The sequence below is a fragment of the Equus przewalskii genome, chromosome 28 (genome assembly GCF_037783145.1).
Source record: "Equus przewalskii isolate Varuska chromosome 28, EquPr2, whole genome shotgun sequence".
Taxonomy (NCBI): domain Eukaryota; kingdom Metazoa; phylum Chordata; class Mammalia; order Perissodactyla; family Equidae; genus Equus; species Equus przewalskii.
Window position 1 is genome coordinate 22,927,589 of NC_091858.1, and position 19,335 is coordinate 22,946,923.

Below are 19,335 nucleotides of genomic sequence, written 5' to 3' on the forward strand. Positions count from 1 at the left end.
ATCATTACCATAAAATGTAGAGTTTTTGTGGAGGAAGCCATTTCCACTCTTGCTTTAAATTTTTATTAAATTCCACTTAAGCACCATTTTAATTGAAATTTATCTTATATTAAAAAAATATAGATAATTCTTCTAACAGACAGTGAACCAAATTTATGAGTTAGGCTCTTTCTTAAAGACTCCAGTTTGTTAGTTAGTCCCTTGGCTAAGGAAACCAGCAGTATAAACCATAATCTATTGTATGTAATTTTCCACTCCTAAGAGGTATAGTTGAAGGAGTTGTAAAACTAAATTTAATGATGAGGATGACAGAAAATATACCAACTAGTAGGAAAACAATATATTGAGATGGGCAGGGCAGTGGATTATTCACTGTGGTTCATGCTCACAGGAGTTTGCAGATCATAGAAATGGAATCTCTTTCCCATTCTGCAACACGTGAGAAAAAGAAACAGACTGAAAATCAGGCTGGGATACTTACAAACTAAAACTTTTCTTTCTGGTTAGTTAAAAGCTATAAACCTACCTCTAAATGTTTTAAACCAAAATTTGTCCTGAGTCAAGAGACTTTACATGCCTCGGAGCAATATTTCACTTTAATGTAAGATATTTGGGGAAAGTTGGAAGAGAACATTAAAGCAAGCTCTGTGAGTAGACCAAGTTTTGGGGGGAAAAATAACTAGGCATATTGAGAAAGGCACAATATTATTTTTTCTTTAAATTTTACTATGATGCCACAATTGAAAATAATGCTTAATTGAGTAATTTACACTAAATTGTATTAAGATATAAATTTGATCTTATAAAATAGGAAATATACTCCTTCCCTAGTAAACTGCATGTCAGCTAAGCCAGGCCCCCATGTTTATAACCAAGGACCAGTTGCTATACAAACTGCAGGCACAAAGTGTGTGTGTATTGTGTGGTGGTGTTAATGGGAAAGGAAAGGATTAAAAATTTTAAAAACACCTGAAATTTGAACCTACAAAATTAACTGTATATAGTAAAGGTGAAATAGCCAAGATGTACAGTCACAACACGGTTATTGAAGGTTCCGACAACCCATCAGTTGAGAGAATCTTTTCAGTACTTTTTGCTTTCCTATCAGTCATGTTAGAGAAATAGTTCTATTCGCAAACTTAAATTTATTAGGATAAGGTTGGAAATTGTTTCCCAAGACATTAATACCAATAAGCATCAGAATTAAGTTTCCTGACCTCCTAGTCCTCACATTTTTTCTAAGTATTATTGTTAGTAAGATTTACAGAGCCCAGTCCTTCGATATGGCAGGTTAACAGGGTTTCTGAACCTCAGACTACTGACATTTGGGACTAGGAAATCTTTGTCGTGGGGACTTCCCTGTGCCTTGTGGAACGTTTAGCAGCATCTCTGACCTCTATCCACTCAATGCCAGTAGCATCCCCCCAAGTTGTGACAATCAAAAATGTCTCCAGACAACGCCAAATGCCCCCTAGTGGAAGGACAAAACCACCCCTGTTTGAGAACCACTGAGAAAGAACCACTCGTGTACAAATTACCTTCATGTGAAACAGAGAGAGAGAGCTCTGTGTGCTCTTTAAGATTCGTGTCTGGAATCAAGGGGACGCTACTGTTTAGATGTGTATTACCCTGCTGAAAATCTTACCTGTAGTGCTAACCTCATAAATCAAAGGCTCGTTAAGCATGTGTTGAACTGAATGTTGCCCCATCTCTGCTATCTTTCTGAACACTCCCTTCCAAAAGTCCACAGCAGTACAGACTTTGAGCAGAAGCTTTTCTAAGGTGGACCCATCATTCATTCAAATTTAGCTAAGAAATCCACACCTTACCGCTTATTTGATGACCACATTGCTTTAAGGAATGTCCAGAAATTGCACTTCTCCGTGACACTCTCGGTAGCGTTCCTGTAACACTGTCTTTCAAAAAGCAACCAAACCTGCATTCGAAAGTAGCTTCACTTAGGAAGTCAAATAATAAACACACATGGAGAAAATGTATAGTGTTTTTTATACACTAATGACTATAGGCAGGAATAAGGAAAATAGTACAGCTTCCCTGACACTTGCTGGAAAGAACGTTCTTAGAGTCTATTCCATAATATCTAACAGTCTTTGTGATACCTAACTTCAGCACTGTTTTCCTTTACATTCACATTTTTAAGTACAGGAGGTCAACCACATTAAAGAGTTAGTGATTTCTCTTGTGTTCCTAAACTTTTGGGGAAACTACGTTCCTACCTGGTGATTGTTTTTATAAATACTTTCATTTACTTGAGAAATTAAATCAGTCATGAGAGTTGGATCTATATATGATGTCCATCTCTTTCACTAACTCTTTCTAGTCCACACCTAATGGAAGACTTCTTTCTGTCTTTCATGTCAACTTTAATCGCAATTTCATTATTCACAAGGATCCTAGAGCCTGACTCAACTCTTTATTTTAAAAGTTGGTGCCTCTCACATACAGTCTGGGTTTTCTGTACAAGTTTATCATGTAGAATCAAGGGGTAATCGTCTAACTCCTAGTTTTTAAATTCAAATAGAGTGAAGATAAGACAAAAGAATTACGGATATAGAAATGGAACAATGAAGAAACATTCATTCTGGATATTGATCAAAATTAAAGAAAATGAATCTATGGCTGTACTTAGGCAACTTTATGAGATAATAAGATTTTTAATTGCCAACTCTTTTTCCAGTGCTCCTACTTTTCCAAATTGCCAGTTACTAACATATATTCACAGACACACAAACACACACACACACACACACCATGCAAATCATAGGTGCTCCAATCGGCTCCCTCTGGGCACCATTCACACCTGCCTTCTTTCAAGGTCATAAGCTCTGGATCTTACTCGATTACATTCTCAACAAAATGCTTGCCTTCTGTTATACTTTCTTAGGACTGTGCTGTCCACAAATGTGATCATGAGTCAGACAGCAAGTATGTTTCCTTGTTCAGGTGAAATAGTCACCCGTTTTTAGACTCTTTCTTGAGACAATCTCTTAACCCAATGATTCTCAAGTGTTTTCCTTGAGGCCTTGGATAGAAAATAACTAGCTTCTACTACTTTAAGTGAATGCAGCAATTGTTTAAAATGCAGATTTCCAGGCCCAAGAGTCATTGGTTCAGTAGGTCTGGGCTTCAGCCTAAGAACCTGCTTATGCTAAGAACCACTCCAGGTGATTCTGATGAAGCTGGTCCTTGAACCCCATTTGCAAAACAAGCCTGTGATATGCTACACTTTTTTGCACACGACTAATTCCAGTTTGAAAAATGATTAATTGCTCCAATAACGAAATGTCAACTTTTACCTTTTGTCTATGTCATTGGCTGAATTTTCAGGAAGAAAACTAAACAGCAAACACCTAGGATGGAACGTACACATCATCTGACAGTGTTGGGCGCTTGGGGTGTACATGGCGGTTACATCCCCACCTCTGAAGAAGATATTTTTATACAGTTGAGTCAGGCATCCTGTGATGTCATCGTTGAAAAAAATAACATTAATTTGGAATGAATGTAAATAATAATTGTAATAGAAATATATGTGTTCTGAACCTTTTTGTTTCCTCCAAGGAATATCCAAAGATCTTTATCACATGACTTTAATTGTAGAGGCAGAATGACACATATTAAGGTGACTATTTGAAGAATATATGATGTTAAAGTCATCTTATGGGTACTTCTATATAAAAAACCTTGGTTGGGCCAGCCCCAGTGGCCTAGTGGTTAAGTTCAGTGCCTTCCACTTGGGCAGCCTGGGTTCTCTTCCTGGGTTGGGACCTACACCACTCGTCTCTTGCAGCCTTGCTGTGGTGGCGGTTCACATATGAAAAAAGAGGAACATTGGCAGTGGATGTTGGCTCAGGGCAAATCTTCCTCAGCAAAACACAAACAAGAAACACTTGGTTGATTTTTATTAAATCACACAATAATTTGTACATAAATTATTCCCCCCCAAATGCAATCCTAGCTTGGTTTCTCCTTGTCACCTAACATGCAATGAAAATATCATGCCTTAAAAATAATGATGTATGGGGACTGGCCTGGTGGCACAGAGGTTAAGTTCACACATACCTCTTCAGCGGCCCAGGGTCCACTGGTTCAGAGCCTGGGTATGGACATGGCACCACTTGGCACACTATGCTGTGGTAGGCATCCCACATTTAAAGTAGAGGAAAATGGGCATGGATGTTAGCTCAGGGCCAGTCTTCCTCAGCAAAAAGAGGAGGATTGGCAGCAGATGTTAGCTCAGGGCTGATCTTCCTCAAAAAAAAAATAATAATAATGATGTATGATCTCTTTTTCATAATGAACACCCCCACTGGATTCTCACAACAGCTCTGTAAGGGAAGCTAGAGACAGTCTTTATCATAAGCATCTGACTTTTTTTTATTTTAGGAAACAAGTTAAGTAACTGAGTCCCAGGGCAATACAGACTTGCCCAAGACCCACATGGCTAATGAATGTCCTGGAACATAAACCCAGCTCTTCTGACTCCCCTTTTTGTTCCCTTTTCTAGCGTGCAACGTTAAATGTTGTTCCTCATCTCAGTTTAATTCAAGCAAACTAACAGTTATTGGCATGTATTACTTTAGGAATGAGTGCAGAGAAGAAAGTATTTGCTCAATTTCTACAAGCTCATCTTTTAGACAGCTTAAGCAAATGCACGCACGTGCCATATTGAAGATACATTTTCAATTATGTATTTGCTGTTTGGAATTGTTCACAGCTCTAAAGTACCCTGCATCCCACACATTATTAGAGTATTACATGTTACCTTTACTCTTATACTGAATTTGAGTTTACCTTGAAAGATCCACTCCAAAGTGTGCTTAATAAGCTTTTCCAACTCAGGTAACATATTCGCTTTAGTCGGTCATCTGTCCATTAACCACAGGATATTCCAGTGACAACCTTGCCCATCCCCTAGGGCAGTAGCCACCCTTCAATTTTAATAACATCTATTTTTGTATTGCCTTTAAGGAGATGGGCTGCGTAGCCGCATGTATTTCATTAAGCACTGAAGATTAAAATTTCCTCTGCACCATCCCACCCCCTGGGGATTCTGGCTCTTAGCCCTATTATGAGGACTCAGTCCAGCAAGTTCAGCTCTTCTCCACTCAGACGTGTGGCTAAGATGACTAGCCCTTGGGTAAGGTTTATATTTGGAAAGAGCAGAGATCTCTTCATGTGGAAGCTTCTGGGAATACAAGTTGCCAAGTGTACAGGTCTACATTTCGTAAACACATGTAACACTGAGTAACTGACCCCATGATGAGGCTAGCTGCAAAATGCCCTGTGTTTTAGACATTTGGTGTTTATGGCTGATTCATAATTATCAAGCAACTATCCTTCCCATCCCAACACACAAACTAGGGCACAAACAATGGCTGGTGCTAGTCTGGGAGTTCCCATTCTGCAGGAGAAACTTTGTGAATTGCTGTGTGACTCAGCCAATGAAAGGGAGCAACTAAAAGTACACCAACTTTGGAGAAGACTGGAAAGAAAGTTCTAACAGGTGTTCTTGCTTATTCTCTTAAGTTGGTGATGATGATGATGATGATGATGATAGGCTTGTTTGTATTGTATTCTAGAGTGCATGGAAAACACTGTAACATGAGTTATTCCATAACATGAAATATTATGTTATATTATGTCACACCGACCCCTGCGTCCATGGACCTTGGGCAAGTTATTCAGGCTTGTTAAAAAAATCATATAATCAATAAGGAGAAGAAAATGACTCTCATTTTTTTAAATTGGCAAAGGATATGAAAAGGTAATTTCCAAAAGAAATATAAGCAACTAATAAATATACAAAAAATGATAAGAATCATAAATATAGGCGAGTTAAAATTTAAAATTATTTAAGTTACCAGTGTTGATGTACTGATTTTGGTTGAAAATGATAAAAAAAGACCTAGTTCAAAGTGACTTGAGTACAAATGACATGTATTGGTTCACAGCCAAAGAGCCCTTGTTGGATCCAACTTCAGGAATAACTGGACACAGCACTCAGCTGATCCCATCAAGACACAAACGTTTTCTTCAAACATTTGCTCTGTTCCATGGTGTTGCCTTTGCTCTTCAGTTCCACATAGTGGGAAGATAGTGCCAGAAACTCAGGTCTCAGCATTCTGTCATAGTTCAAATCCAAGTGAAAAAAAAAACGAGTCTTATTTCTGGAAGTGTAAGCAAAAGTCTTATTGCAAAGCTTTGGCTTTGATCAGGGCAATGGAGCCAGCAGGATGTGTGCCTCACCTACTGGTTCAGGCCTGACTGGGTCACAACCGCATGGACCAAAACTGGGAGGCAGTGGTTTCCCAGAAATAAATTGAGACATTGTTTCCAGAAAGGTCAATATATGCCAGGCCACAAAACAATACCTGATGGTTAGAGTTGGCCTAAGTCGGGTAAATGATCACTCTCACCCACTGGTAGAAAAAGTCAACTTGAGAATAACCTTTCTGGCAGATAATGGTCATGATGCATTTCATAAAACCTTAAAAAATATTCACATCTTTGTATCTAATATTTTTATTTCCAATATTTATTCCACAGAAATAATTGAATATGTGTGTAAGAATGTGCAAGCAAAAATACCATGAACAGAGGAGAATACTAAGCTCCAAAAAATATGATATATATTTATTTGCATGAAGAGATTGCTTTAAATAGAAAACATGTTAAAAAAGTATCTGTAATTAATAACATCTTTGTTAAATGTGTAAATGTGTGTAGAAAAATATTTGAATTACTAAATGAAAGATTTTTAACAGTGGCCATTTCTGTACTATAGGACTACAGAAAATATGTAGTTTCTCATTTTCCACTTATTTGTACCTCTAATATTTCTAGCATGATCATGAATTTTTTTTTTTTTTTTTGGCCAAAAAATAAAATTGAAATGGCTATGGTCCACAGCATCTCTGGCTTGTACTCCTCAGTATTCAGTGGATTTGTAAATGGTAATGATTATGGCTCAGAAGAGCAATTAAGAATGAGGGGCCACATGGAAGGGAGTTGTGGTTTAGGGAAAAAAAAGGCTTCTTCCTGAAGAAATTATATCTGTTTAAAATGTAACCCTTACCCAAGAAGTGTTTCTCCTAGCCATGCATCTGAGAGGTAGGTAAGCAATATTAAGCCAACATGGACTCAGAACCCACTCATAATGACGACACAGAGAAAACTCCACTCTACAAAGATTAATGAAAAAAAGTGTCCAGGATCATCCTTATTCTCTGAAAATTTGATGGAAAAGATAGAGAGAGAAATAAGGTCAAAACTTGGTGTTGAAACAAGAACTGTTCAAAGAGATGGTTTACTAAATTAAATTGAAATCTGGTACTTTCATTTCTGAAATGGTTCCCTGTGGCCTAAAAGAATAAAAATATGTACCCTGTACTTCTTACAATACTTGGGTTAGACCCAGACAATATAAAATGCCTAGCACTCTTTTACATATTCAGATAAAGCTGATTTTTAAAACATGTTTATAGGGGGCCAGCCCAGTGGTGCAGTGGTTGAGTTCGCACATTCCACTTCAGCTGCCCGGGGTTCACCGTTCAGATCCCAGGTGTGGACCTATGCACTGCTTGGCAAGCCATGCTGTGGCAGGCCTCCCACATATAAAGTAGAGGAAGATGCGGACGGATGTTAGCTCAGGGTTCCTCAGCAAAAAGAGGAGGATTGACAGCAGATGTTAGCTCAGGGCTAATCTTCCTCCCCCCCAAAAAAAAAAGTTTATGAAAAAAATGAGTGCTGATTGTTTCAGGATCTGCCTTGTAGATAGTCATTTCCAAACACAAGTTTCTGTTGACACATGCCGGAAGGCATTCTCCCCTCCCCACGATTGTCTTAGAGAGATACATCCGAGAAGTGGTAGTTGCCTCCCAACATTAAAAGGATGTGTAACTTATTAGGGCCTGCCTCCTTCCCAATGCTGTGTGTTCGATAGCCTTCTCCAGGGGTAGCATGTCTTGCTTAATTCTCTCCCACACACCCTTAACTTTATGTTTTGTAGATAAGCCACTCACCGCAGGAAACTGTAGCAAATAAGCAAATGAAATAAGCTGCTTGCCTGAATGAAATCATCCTAAAAGAGAAAGCAATGCATGCAAAACTCTGACGGTTATAGATCATATTTAGCACGAACTTTAATTTAAGGTGATAGAGATTTTCTTATAAAAGTCTGACTTGAAAAATCTAAGCACACAATTAGCAATACAAAGAACAAGGGTTTCCTGTACATTTTGTGCCCAGGGACTTGGCACAAGCTGTAAATTGAGATCTCTAAAGTACTATCACGTTTATTGTTCATTTGCCACCTGTGCTGTTGGTAATTATGGAAACAGAATTGGTCGAGAGGAATTAAACAGTTGGGAAACCTCTAGATTTGAGCAAAAGAAAATTATTGTAAATAATGCCAGTGACATCGGTCCAGAATCCCTAAGTAAAAAAAAAGCTTTGAAAATATTCAAGCCTATTTTTCATTTTTAAATCAGTCAACATTCTCTTTGCTTTGAAAATATCTTACACTTAAATATTTCCACATATAAGAACATCAGTTTTTTCTATACTCTCTCAATATGCAAGCAATTAGAACATAAACTAATAGCTTCTTTGTAAAGTAAAAACTATAATTTTTTAAAAAATACGTTATTTGGAATCAATCGGAATAATAGAAATTGTCTACCTGAGAGCACAATTGTTTCCGTGGTTCTGGACAAGAGGGTCTCTGGCCACTTAAAAATGGACGGTCTTCAAGCTTTCCCAATGCAGCCCCGCAGGCAGTGTTTGTTTGACTCTGATATTGACTTTGGTTTTCTGCCAACAGTTTCAACTTTTTGTCCTGTCAACATATTCTATGAACATCCCATCCCTGTGTTCAGCTATTTAATATATTAACTATTTCATGTTAGGGCCACACAAGTCATGCACAGGTTTCCCTCTTTTTAAAGGTTCATAATATTCCCGGTTATTTAGGGTCATGCAGCTTAAATCTCATCTCACTGGACTTTTTCCATTATAATCACCTAGATGCACAACTGAATAAAGGGTGGGTGTGGATAGCTTGTCTTGGCAGCATCTTCTGGTGAATGGTATCTATGCCCTCCTATACCATAGGCAAAGAATCTTGTAACATTGAAATTTTAAGTATGGAAGGGAGTTGATTGATGTTTAGGTCCTCCTCCCACCCAATTCAGGAAATATGATACAGCAGGGGTTGACAAGCACAGTTCACAGACAAAATCTGGCCCAGCGCCTGTTTTTGTAAAGTTTTACCAGAATACAGCCATGCCCATTCATTCATGTATTATCTATGCTTGTTTTCACCTACAACTACAGACATTAAGTAGTTGTGACAGAGACACTATGGCCTGCAAAGCTGAGAAGATTTACCATCTGGCCCTTTTCAGACACAGTAGGCTGAAATCTGCTATATAGCGCTCCTGGCACAGATAGTTCGAATGGAAAGAAACATGCTGATTTTCCTGGGAGCGTGTTCCAGTTGAGGGTGTTCCATTTTATTTTTAAGAAAAAGCCTTCCTATATGTTGAAATATGCCTCCTTGCAACTTCTATCCTTCAATCCTAGATTAATTTACTAGATCCACACAAAATAATTTATTCTCTTTTGTTTGAGCTCTTTCAAATATTTAGAGACCATAATCACTTGCCCACTAAATCTCCTTTGTTTTCTCACTATTCTTCAAAATGGCGGTACACTGTTCTGGCTAGGGAATTAGATTTTTAGGGAGTTGATTTTTAAATAAAGATTTAATGCATATTATTGCACTGCAGAACGGTGTTTATTAAAAATGTAGGATAACGTCAATAAAATATTTTCTGGCTGTAATGAAGTAACATATTTCAAATACGCATGCTGTACTGCCTTTTAGATTCAGAGCATCAACTGGCACCCCAGCAATCAATAAAAGGCAGTCCTGTGCCCTGTGAGGTACATGAAATATTAAATTTTGGATCTCATCTGCTACCAGCCTCAACAGGAGAAAAGATGGCTGGGATGAAAGGATTCTGCCTCCAAATCATGGCAGAAACCCTCAGAGATTGTTTCCCTAAAAGGTGAGATTACAGATTTTAACCTATTTAAATATACTTCTGTGTTTTGTTTGGATTTTTCTTACAGCGAAACCATAAGTTACGTTTCAGTAAGACAATAAAGCTAAAAATTTCCTTGTGGATTCAGAAGAACTAACTCAGAATGAAACTGAAAAGAGGCAGTAATAGACAGATTTCTAAAGTGTTCCCCAAGATTTCCCACTCTAATCCAGGGGACTGAACAAAATGAGATACCATGTCTTTCTGTGACTAGGTTATGTTACCTGACAAAGCAGTTTTGCAGGTGTAATTAAGGTTACTAAGTCAACTTTGAGCTAATCAAAATGGAGATTATCCCGGTGGATCTGGTTTCATCACACGGGCCCCTTAAAAACAGAGTTTTCTTCTGCTGTTACATAAGAAATCAGAGATATTCAAAGTGTGAGAGGGATTTCACAGGAGGCTCTCCACTGCTGGCTTTGAGATGGATGGGGCCTGGGACAAGAACCTGACAGTGGTCTCTGGGGCAGAGAGAAGTCTCTGGACAGGAGCCAGAAAGAAAATGGAGAATTCAGTCCTACAGCCACAAGGAACCAACAACTTCCAACCAACTGAATGCACTTAGAAGAGGATTCTTCCCCAGAACCTCCACACCTTGATTTTGGGCTTGCGAGATACTAGACAGAGAACCTAGCTCAGCCCACCTACTGACCTACAGAACTGTGAAATAATAAATTAGTGTTGTTTTAAACTGCTAAGATTGTAGTAATTTGTTAGGCAGCAAAAAAACGCTAATATGGAAGGTTATCTTTACCTGAAGTGACAGTGTCCTGGAGAGAGGGGGTTTGGTGCTGGACTGTTTTGAGGTGAGGGAATGAAGAATAGTTCCCTAATGGAGCTTGAGAGCTTGGATGGGAGGAGGTGCCAGAGGCTGAGAGGTGGTCTGCCTTGGGAGCTTTAAGAGAACCTGTGGTTTTCAAAAAAAGAAAAAGGCCCTGATTCTCTGGTGAAGCTGCTGTGTGGCCAGGACATGGGCCCACAGGAAAGAAACAGATGAGCAAAAGCTTTATTGTGCCGCCCATGAAGAAAAGAATGTCATGGCTATTGTCAAGACTTGGAAGCAACCTAGGTGTCTATCAAGGTGATACCGACCCTGATATCAGTTTCCCTACATTAAACCTGGTATATGTGGGGTTAAAACGAAAACACTCATTCCCTGCTTGCTCTCTGGCTTCCTGGCTCCAGAATCCACTATCCTCCATGGAGACAGACACCGCCAAGGACAAGCACCTGTATTTATTATCTCCTCCCTGCAAAGAGATACAGGCTGGTAGGAAAGCCGCTGACCAGCAAGGTCATGGGCTCCCTCCTCTCTGCAAGTGTCTCAAGGCCAAAGACAGGCTGGTGGGAAAGCTCCAACCAGCAAGGCCATATGCTCCCCCTCCCCTACCTAAAACTCCAAGTAAAAAACCCTTCTTTTTAGCTTTTTGGGGAGTTTGGGATTTCAGCGTTAGCTGCCCTCTCTCCTTGCTCAGTGCTGTGTAATAATAAAATTCCTACTTTCTTCCACTACACCTGGTGTCAGAGATTGGCTTGCTGTGCAACGGGTGAGTGAACTCACTTCAGGTTCAATATCAAAGGGACAAATGGCTAAGAAGATGTGGTATATATACACAATGGAATACTACCCAGCCATAAGAAATGATGAAATCCGGCCATTCGTGACAACATGGATGGACCTTGATGGTATTATGCTAAGTGAAATAAGTCAGAGGGAGAAGGTCAAATACCATATGATCTCACTCATAAGTAGAAGATAAAAACAACGACAAGCAAACACATGGCAACAGAGATTGGATTGGTGGTTACCATAGGGGAGGGGGGGGGGAAGGAGGGCAAAAGGGGTGATAAGGCAGATGTGTGTGGAGATGGATTGTAATTAGTTTTTGGGTGGTGAACATGATGAAATCTACACAGAAATTGAAATATACTATGATGTACACCTGAAAGTTACATAATGTTATAAACCAATGTTACTGCAATAAAAAAATTAATTCATTAAAATTAATTTTAAAAAAAGAAAAGAATGTCAGTTCACTGAGAAAGGTCTTTGGTGGTGCCTTTTTGACTCATGAATGATTTCTGTTGTTTGTGTCTCTAGATCATTAAATGTCCCTAAGAAGGGTAACACTTTAGGCTGTGCTCTTCCCAATGCACCTCAGTGAGAATCACAGAATTATATCTATAATCCCACTAAAATTAGGTTATCTACATTTTTTCAAACTGATATGCATTCTTAGAATAAAAGTAGCACCCATATTGAAAATATAATTTATTTTTCTTCAGATACCTCTTTCAAGCAGGTGTAGGACAGGTAATAGACACAAACAGGTACTTGATCATCCTCTTATTTAAAAAAAAAAATCAACATTTGCCTTTTGTTACTACAGATCATGATATAATTTCTCAATTCCAACTCTTGACATGGTTGAAGTGAACTTCCAATTAAACCATGAATAACCAATGATTCTGGTGCTAAGTGAAAATCTTAGGCCAAAAGGTAACATTAAGCAACGTTTTGTTTTAAATTTAATTTCAAATTTAGTGTAGGGTCACTTAAAAAAAAACAGGCACAGTTTAAATGTAAGTGCATAAAATTGAGAAATAATACTGATTTCCATGAATAAAACGTTAATTGTCCAAAGTCATCTGAGAACAAGATTTTCTACATATCTCCACTTTCTAGATAACAAGATTATCCACGTGACAGGAATTTTTTCAGTTGTATCATACGCTTCTTTGACTTTTTCTTCTCAACTTAGGGCCTGGGTTGTCTACACTGGGGCTCTTTGGGACAGTAAAGTGGGTTACCTACTGACCCTGCCCTAAATGCCTCAGCCTGTAGTGTTTTCCAAATGGCTTTGGTTTTGTAACCTCTTCCTTTGATAGCCACTGAAGAATATATATTCCATCCTCTTCATTTGTTGCTTCTATCTGTTATTGCCTTGGGAAAATTGAAGGAACAATCTTATTAAAATTATCAAAAGAATTTTTTAACGTCACTGAGTGAGGGAGTAGAGAAATTGTGGATGGAATTAAAATTCAGGACAGTGTGTCAGTTATCAGCTTGGTAGGTATGCTCTAGAGGATTAAATTTACTGGGTTACTGAGTATAAATGAACGACTTCTCTTTTCCTTTAATGATGGAATAATTCTAGAAGAAATACACCAAAGTCAGAGGCAGAGCATCTGTGTTCTAATGACACAGCTAGTGATAGACCCGAGCTCCATAAAGCAATAGCATACTATAACAGAAGTCTATCATATTGGGAGGGGAGACATTAGAGTATAGACCGCTAATTATTTCCAGCCCTGTCACCCCCTAGTGGCACGACTTTGGACAGAAATTTGCCTTCTCATTGATCTCATTCCCTTACTTCTAACAAAAGGGAGTATAACTAGATAAGCTCCAGGGTCGCTCCAGCTCCAAAAGTCTATGAGGCACCGTGAGGGACTGGACATTACCAAGAGGAGTCTCGCCCCATAATTCATGACATATAAAGGCAACTGTGATGCTGTGAGGAATAAAACGAAGACCACAAGTACACAGTCAAAAGGGAAACAGACAGAACCTGAGTCAACTCATAAGCGACCCACTCTAGGGGATAAAATCTGAAAAGCACCATAATAATTACTCTCATAACTGATGGAACTGATGTAATTTTAAAAACTTAACCTCCTTAAGTCTAAGTCCTTAATTACACTCTTCAAATTAGGTCTATATGGATATATGCATATATATGTTCTTGAGTCAACAAGAATACCTTACAAAAATTCTGGAACCTCAATTAAATCATATCCTTCCGGTTTGTTGATTGACATTGAATTGGCCTGTGGATTCCACTTTTGAGAACTTGTTAGACGTTTATTTGGGTGCTGTCATCAGTTGACTGTACTTTTGGGACCAGGGGTAAGATCTATGGTGGTGATGAAAATATAAAAACTCTCTCCTTGGTAGACTTGATCCCAAGGTAAGTGGTGACAAGAGAAAATTAGGTCTAAGGATTAAGAGTGTTGAACTCATGATCTCTAAATTACAAATTCGAAGTTTCCCTTAAAGAAAGACCTCCTTCATGATAAGGGCACGGTCCAATAATATAGCTAGGATTCCTCTGTGTTTCTCCTCTTCAACTTGATCCAGATGCCATTACTTGGACGAAGAATCAGCTCTCCTGCCAGGCCAAGTTCTTCTCTTTTCTGGTTGGATTCTACCCAAAAATGCCTCAGGATGCAGGAAAGAATGATCTTTTCTTCCATCACAGCAAATTTCTGACCTTCAAATTAATGCAAATACCATCAATTTAATTATAGACGTATCTCAAAAGTGAGAAAGAACAGGTTCTATTAGAGGAAGCAAGCAATTTTGTATTTTTACAGTAGGTCCTGGAAGAATCAGAATCACTTGGGATGCTTGTTAAAAATGAAGATTCTTGGAGCCAGGCCCTGTGGCCTAGTGGTTAAGTTCTGCATGCTCCACTTCGGTGGCCTGGGTTTGGTTCCTGGGACCAGACCTATACCACCTGTTGGTGGCCATGCTGTGGCAGCAACATACAAAATAGAGGGAGATTGGCAAAGATGTTAGTTCAAGGTGAATCTTCCTCAGCAAAAAAAAGAAGAAGAAGAAGATTCTAGAGTGCACTTCCCCACTCCCACACAATGCATCTGAATGGCTGGGGTGGGCCAAGAATCTGTATTTTATCCGTACTCTAGATGAATCCTGGGCTCCTTGAAGCATGAGAATCACTACTCTGGATTGCTTTCTTATTGGGCCTTTAATTTAATGTGCTATAGAGTCACTAAATATGCTTCAGATTCATTCATTTAAATGTGACGTCATTTTACTAATGCCTGCATTTACCTAAATCATAAAATGCTAAAGATTCTAAAGTCAAAAGTGTTTATAATGCATGGTGGTGTGCATTCATTTTGTTTGAATACTTCAGCTGGCCACATGGTAAGCATGCTTTGTTTTAGTTTTGCAAAATGCAATATGTAAAAGCAACAAACACAGAAATTAGGTTAAATATAACTAATCATTATAAATAAGTTTTCTACTATATAAAATATATTCTACTTTAATCCAAAATCTATAACATTTTTAAACTCTACCAGAAACTGATTATGCCTTATGCGATGGGTTCAGCTGTGTGTCCCAAAATTCGTATGTCAAATCCTAAACTCCGGTACCTCAAAACGTGACTGTATTTGGAGACAGAGCCTCTAAAGAGGTGATTAAATTAAAATGTGCTCATGCGGATGGGCCCTAATCTAATCTGACTGGTGTCCTCATAAAAAGAAGAGATTAGGACACAGAGACACACGGAGGAAAGACCATGTGAGATACAGGGAGAAGATGACCATCCAGAAGCCAAGGAGAGAGGCCCCAGGAGAAACCAACTCTGCCAACACCTTGATCGCGGACTTCCAGCCTCCAGAACTGTGAGAAAACAAATTTCTGCTGTTTAAGCCACCCCGTCTGTAGTACTTTGTTAACACACTTTGTGACGGTCATATGTGAAACAAAAATGTATAGTGGAGGAAATTATATAATAGAGAGTAGAGGAAAATGGAAACCAGTTTTTCAAATGACGGTTGCGTATGGGACACTACATCTTAAAGAAATTATTGTGAGAAACCCACTCCCATTTGACCCTGAAAGGTCAAACCAATTCTGATGGATACAAACCTATACAGTTTCTGGGTCCAGCAGAGAAGGGCACATAGGCGTATGGATGGCGTCCTTGCGAATTCTCGGGAAAGAACCGTTCTGGCTTGAATTCCTCAGGATTTGGGAAGTATCTTGAATCTCTATGCAGAGCATAGGAAACGATGATGGCTTGGGATCCTTTCACAATTTTGTAACCCGCTGTCAGGAAGGAGTCAAGATGCCATGTGAACGGAGCAAGACAGACACTCAAAAATCCATTCTCTCTATTCTTCTTAATATGGAATTTTATAGAATTCTTACCGACTTCACAATCTTCATTAAGATTACGGGCAAATAAGGGAACAGAAGGAAAAAGGCGAAGGGTCTCCTTCATAACACATTCCAGATATTTAAGTTTCTTCAGGTCTTCCAAGGTGGCAGGACGATCAGATTTCCCTGATTAAAGTAAATGTGTGAGGTGATAATGAAGGAACCATTTGGGCTTGGGGAGTGGGACATCAAAGAGGAATACACTAATCAAAACACTGAATGTTAAATACCTAAGCTAAAGTAGAATTTCTAATAATATACACCATCAAAATAAAATGAGACCATACGCTAAGGAAAAGAAAGCAGCTACAAAAGGTCACAGAGTGGATGCTTCCATTTATAGGAAGTACTCAGAACAGATAAATCCCTAGAGACAGAAAGTAAATTAGGGGTTGCCAGGGGCTGGGGAAAGAGGGAATGGGGAGTGGTTGCTTAATGGTACAAGGTTTCTTTTTGGAGTGAAAATATTTTGGAATTGGATAGAGGTAACAGTGGCACAATGTTGTGAATGTACTAAATTGTATAATTTGAAGTGGTGAATTTTGAATTCCTAGAGCTTCTTCCAGACGTGCAAGATACTCTTGGGTCAGATTCTTGGGCTTTCCCCACAGCATGGCCCCCCAACGCCCTTCGCTCCCACCTCAAGCAAAGAAACCAACGCCGCCTCTTGCCTGCAGGCCGGAGGGGACATCCACCTCTCTGGACTTGCCAAAGGGAGAAAAAGAACGGCAAGAAGTAGCAGGAAACAATGATGAAATACAAAATGAAACAGACAGACTTACTGAACAGGCCAGTGAGGAGATTTTGAAAGTAGAACAGAAATATAACAAACTCCATCAACCATTTTTTCACAAGAGGTCAGAATTAATTGCCAAAATCCCATATTATGGCGTAACAACCTTTGTCAGCCACCCGCAAGTCTGCACTGCTTGGGGAGGAGGATGAAGAGGTGGTGCATTATTCGACCACAGTTGAAGCGACAGAATTTGAAGGTGTAAAATCGGGTTACAGAATAGATTTTCATCTTGATGAAAATGTTCACTTCAAAAAATAAAGTTATCTCCCAAGAATTTTATCTGAATGAGAGTGACGGTCCATCTTCAAAGCCCACTGAAATCAAAAGGAAATCTGAAAAGGATCTGATGGAATATTCAAGTCAAATGCAGAAGAAAGCCAACAGGAAGTAGCAGCAGGGGGCACCAGAGAGCTTCTCTCCCCGGTTTACTGACCCTTCTGATGTAGGTGCAGATGCTTTAGGAGAGGTCATCAAAGATGGTATTTGGCCAAATTCACTACGGTACTACTTGGTTCCTGACATGTAGAGAAGGAATAAAGGCAAGGCGAAGATAATGGTGCTGAGGCTGAAGAAGAAAAATTGGAAGATGTTGATGACAAGGGGGAGGAGGATGAAGAGGAAGAAGAGAATGAGGGGAGGGAAGAGAGCAGCATGAAGGAGAAAATGACTAATGTCTTCCAGGCTTTGGGAGCAAGTTGTAGTCTTTTTTTCCCCCCTCTTGTGCTCAGTTACCCTGTCCTTGAAGTCTCTTTTCTCTCCTTTACACCACAGTTCTCAACTTATTTGGGGGGGCAATACCTTCAGCAAAATACAGTGGGAAACAGATCTCTGCATCTTTCCGTTCCAAACTCATTTTTATCCCTTCCTGTCTCAACAAAAACTTTATGGGATGAACACCACCATGCTCCCCGGGAAGAAAGAAAAATCTTCTGATCCCTTAGCTCTGCTGGAGGCTGGGAGGTGCTTGGTCCCTGAGTAGTAGCACTGAGAATTCTAGTTTTTTTCTTCTTTCCCTCAATACTGGGCTCAGAGATTATACTGTGTCTCTATGTGAATATGGACAGTTAGCATTCACCAATATACATTTGTCCACTTTCTTTTGTTAAAAATTTTTTTAGTTAAAAAAAAGTTTTATAGAAGGTCAGCGAAAGGTGGGTTTGAGATGTTTGGGTGGGTTAAGTGGGCATTTTGACAACAATGGCTTGTCCTACGGCATATTTAATTGTCATGTTTAATGGACATCCTTGCAGTTTAAGCAACACTCTTAAAATAAAATTCTCTCCTAATGATGACTTGAGCCCAGCCACTCAATATTGGGAGGTAGAAAAAAAAAGTGAGGCACAATTAGCAGAAAACAGGAGAAGCAATAAAATAAAAATTACAGTAATAATTACTAATTATGCGAGATCAAAAAGCATTTGTGAGACCAGCAACGAACTAGAAATGGTAGAGGATACGAAAAGGTGGATGCATTCCAGAGCAACCTGTGAGCTTTTAGAAGACCGAATTTACCCACCAGAGGCAATATGACATTAAAATTGATACAGAAAAAATAAAAAGACTACAGAAACGGAGCCAAGAAGTTCAGATTGTCTCCTTCTACAAAATAGTCTTCCCTCTTGATGTGAAATTTAAGTTCTCATACAATATGGACACGAAACTTCTTTTCCAATGTCATCTCTTAATACATTCTACCAAATGTTCTGATTTCTAGCTGTCCCTCATTATTCACTATTGCCCTCCAAACTTTTCCACTTCTGTGCCATTGTTCATCCGCTTCCATCCTTGTAGAATGCTCTTCCTCTCCTCCTTTTTTCCTTTATTTTTCCTTCCCCACTTCTTTACTCTCTGAAATGGCATCAGATACCACTTCATTGGTTGGCTGACCCAACCTTTCTCCTTTTCTCCTTCCAGCTTTAGGGAGCCATGTGACATGTGATTAAACAAAGGGTGGCACAATGCATAGCCCCTTTGTGGTAGGCTGATAATAGCCCCCAAATATATCGGGTCCTAATTCCTGGAAACTGTGAATGTTACCTTTTTTGGAAAAAAGATATCTTTACAGATTTGATTAAGTTAGTGGTCTTAAAATGGGGAGATTATCCTGAATTATCCAGGAAGGTTCTGAATGCCATCACAAATGTCTTCATAAGAGAGAGGCAGAGGGAGATCTGACACACACACAGGAGGTGGTGTGAAGACAGAGGCAGAGACTTGAGTGATGTGGCCATAAGCCAAGGAATGCTGGTAGCCACCATAAGTGGCCAGAAACAAATTCTCCCCTAGGGCTTCCAGAAGGAGTACAGCCCTGCCAACACATTGATTTAGCTCAGTGATATGATTTTGGACTTCTGGTTTCCAGAGCTGTAAGAGAATAAATTTATGTTGGTTTAGACCACCCAGTTTGTAGAATTTATTGCAGCAGCCACAGA

General features: G+C 39.2%; 2 protein-coding genes and 1 pseudogene across 14 annotated transcripts in view; 1 reads left to right on the plus strand and 2 right to left on the minus strand.

The window, feature by feature from the left end:
• KLKB1 (kallikrein B1) overlaps positions 1-8,877 on the minus strand; it is a 30,123-nt gene extending 21,246 nt beyond the window's left edge. Inside the window, exons 1-6 of one of the 12 annotated variants that reach the window (XM_070598973.1) lie at positions 8,705-8,794; positions 8,046-8,104; positions 4,084-4,152; positions 3,565-3,881; positions 3,318-3,443; positions 1,830-1,936 (exon numbers count right to left, since the gene is read on the minus strand). In XM_070598973.1, coding sequence (XP_070455074.1) covers positions 1,830-1,936; positions 3,318-3,424 — 214 coding nt within the window. In that variant the 5' untranslated portion in view covers positions 3,425-3,443; positions 3,565-3,881; positions 4,084-4,152; positions 8,046-8,104; positions 8,705-8,794. Of the gene's footprint in view, positions 1-1,829; positions 1,937-3,317; positions 3,481-3,564; positions 3,882-4,083; positions 4,269-8,045; positions 8,105-8,704 lie in introns of all 12 variants that reach the window. The other 11 variants (XM_070598972.1, XM_070598974.1, XM_070598976.1 and 8 more) reach the window with 11 other exon arrangements.
• Positions 8,878-12,387: 3,510 nt separating this feature from the next.
• Positions 12,388-19,335, minus strand: part of CYP4V2 (cytochrome P450 family 4 subfamily V member 2) — a 29,171-nt gene continuing 22,223 nt past the window's right edge. For both annotated transcript variants that reach the window (XM_070598980.1, XM_070598981.1), the window contains 3 exons: positions 16,099-16,233; positions 15,817-15,996; positions 12,388-14,404 (listed from right to left, as the gene is read on the minus strand). In XM_070598980.1, the coding sequence (XP_070455081.1) occupies positions 14,232-14,404; positions 15,817-15,996; positions 16,099-16,233 (488 nt within the window). In that variant the 3' untranslated portion in view covers positions 12,388-14,231. The remainder of the gene's footprint in view (positions 14,405-15,816; positions 15,997-16,098; positions 16,234-19,335) is intronic.
• LOC139080141 (protein SET-like) lies at positions 16,720-17,574 on the plus strand (annotated as a pseudogene).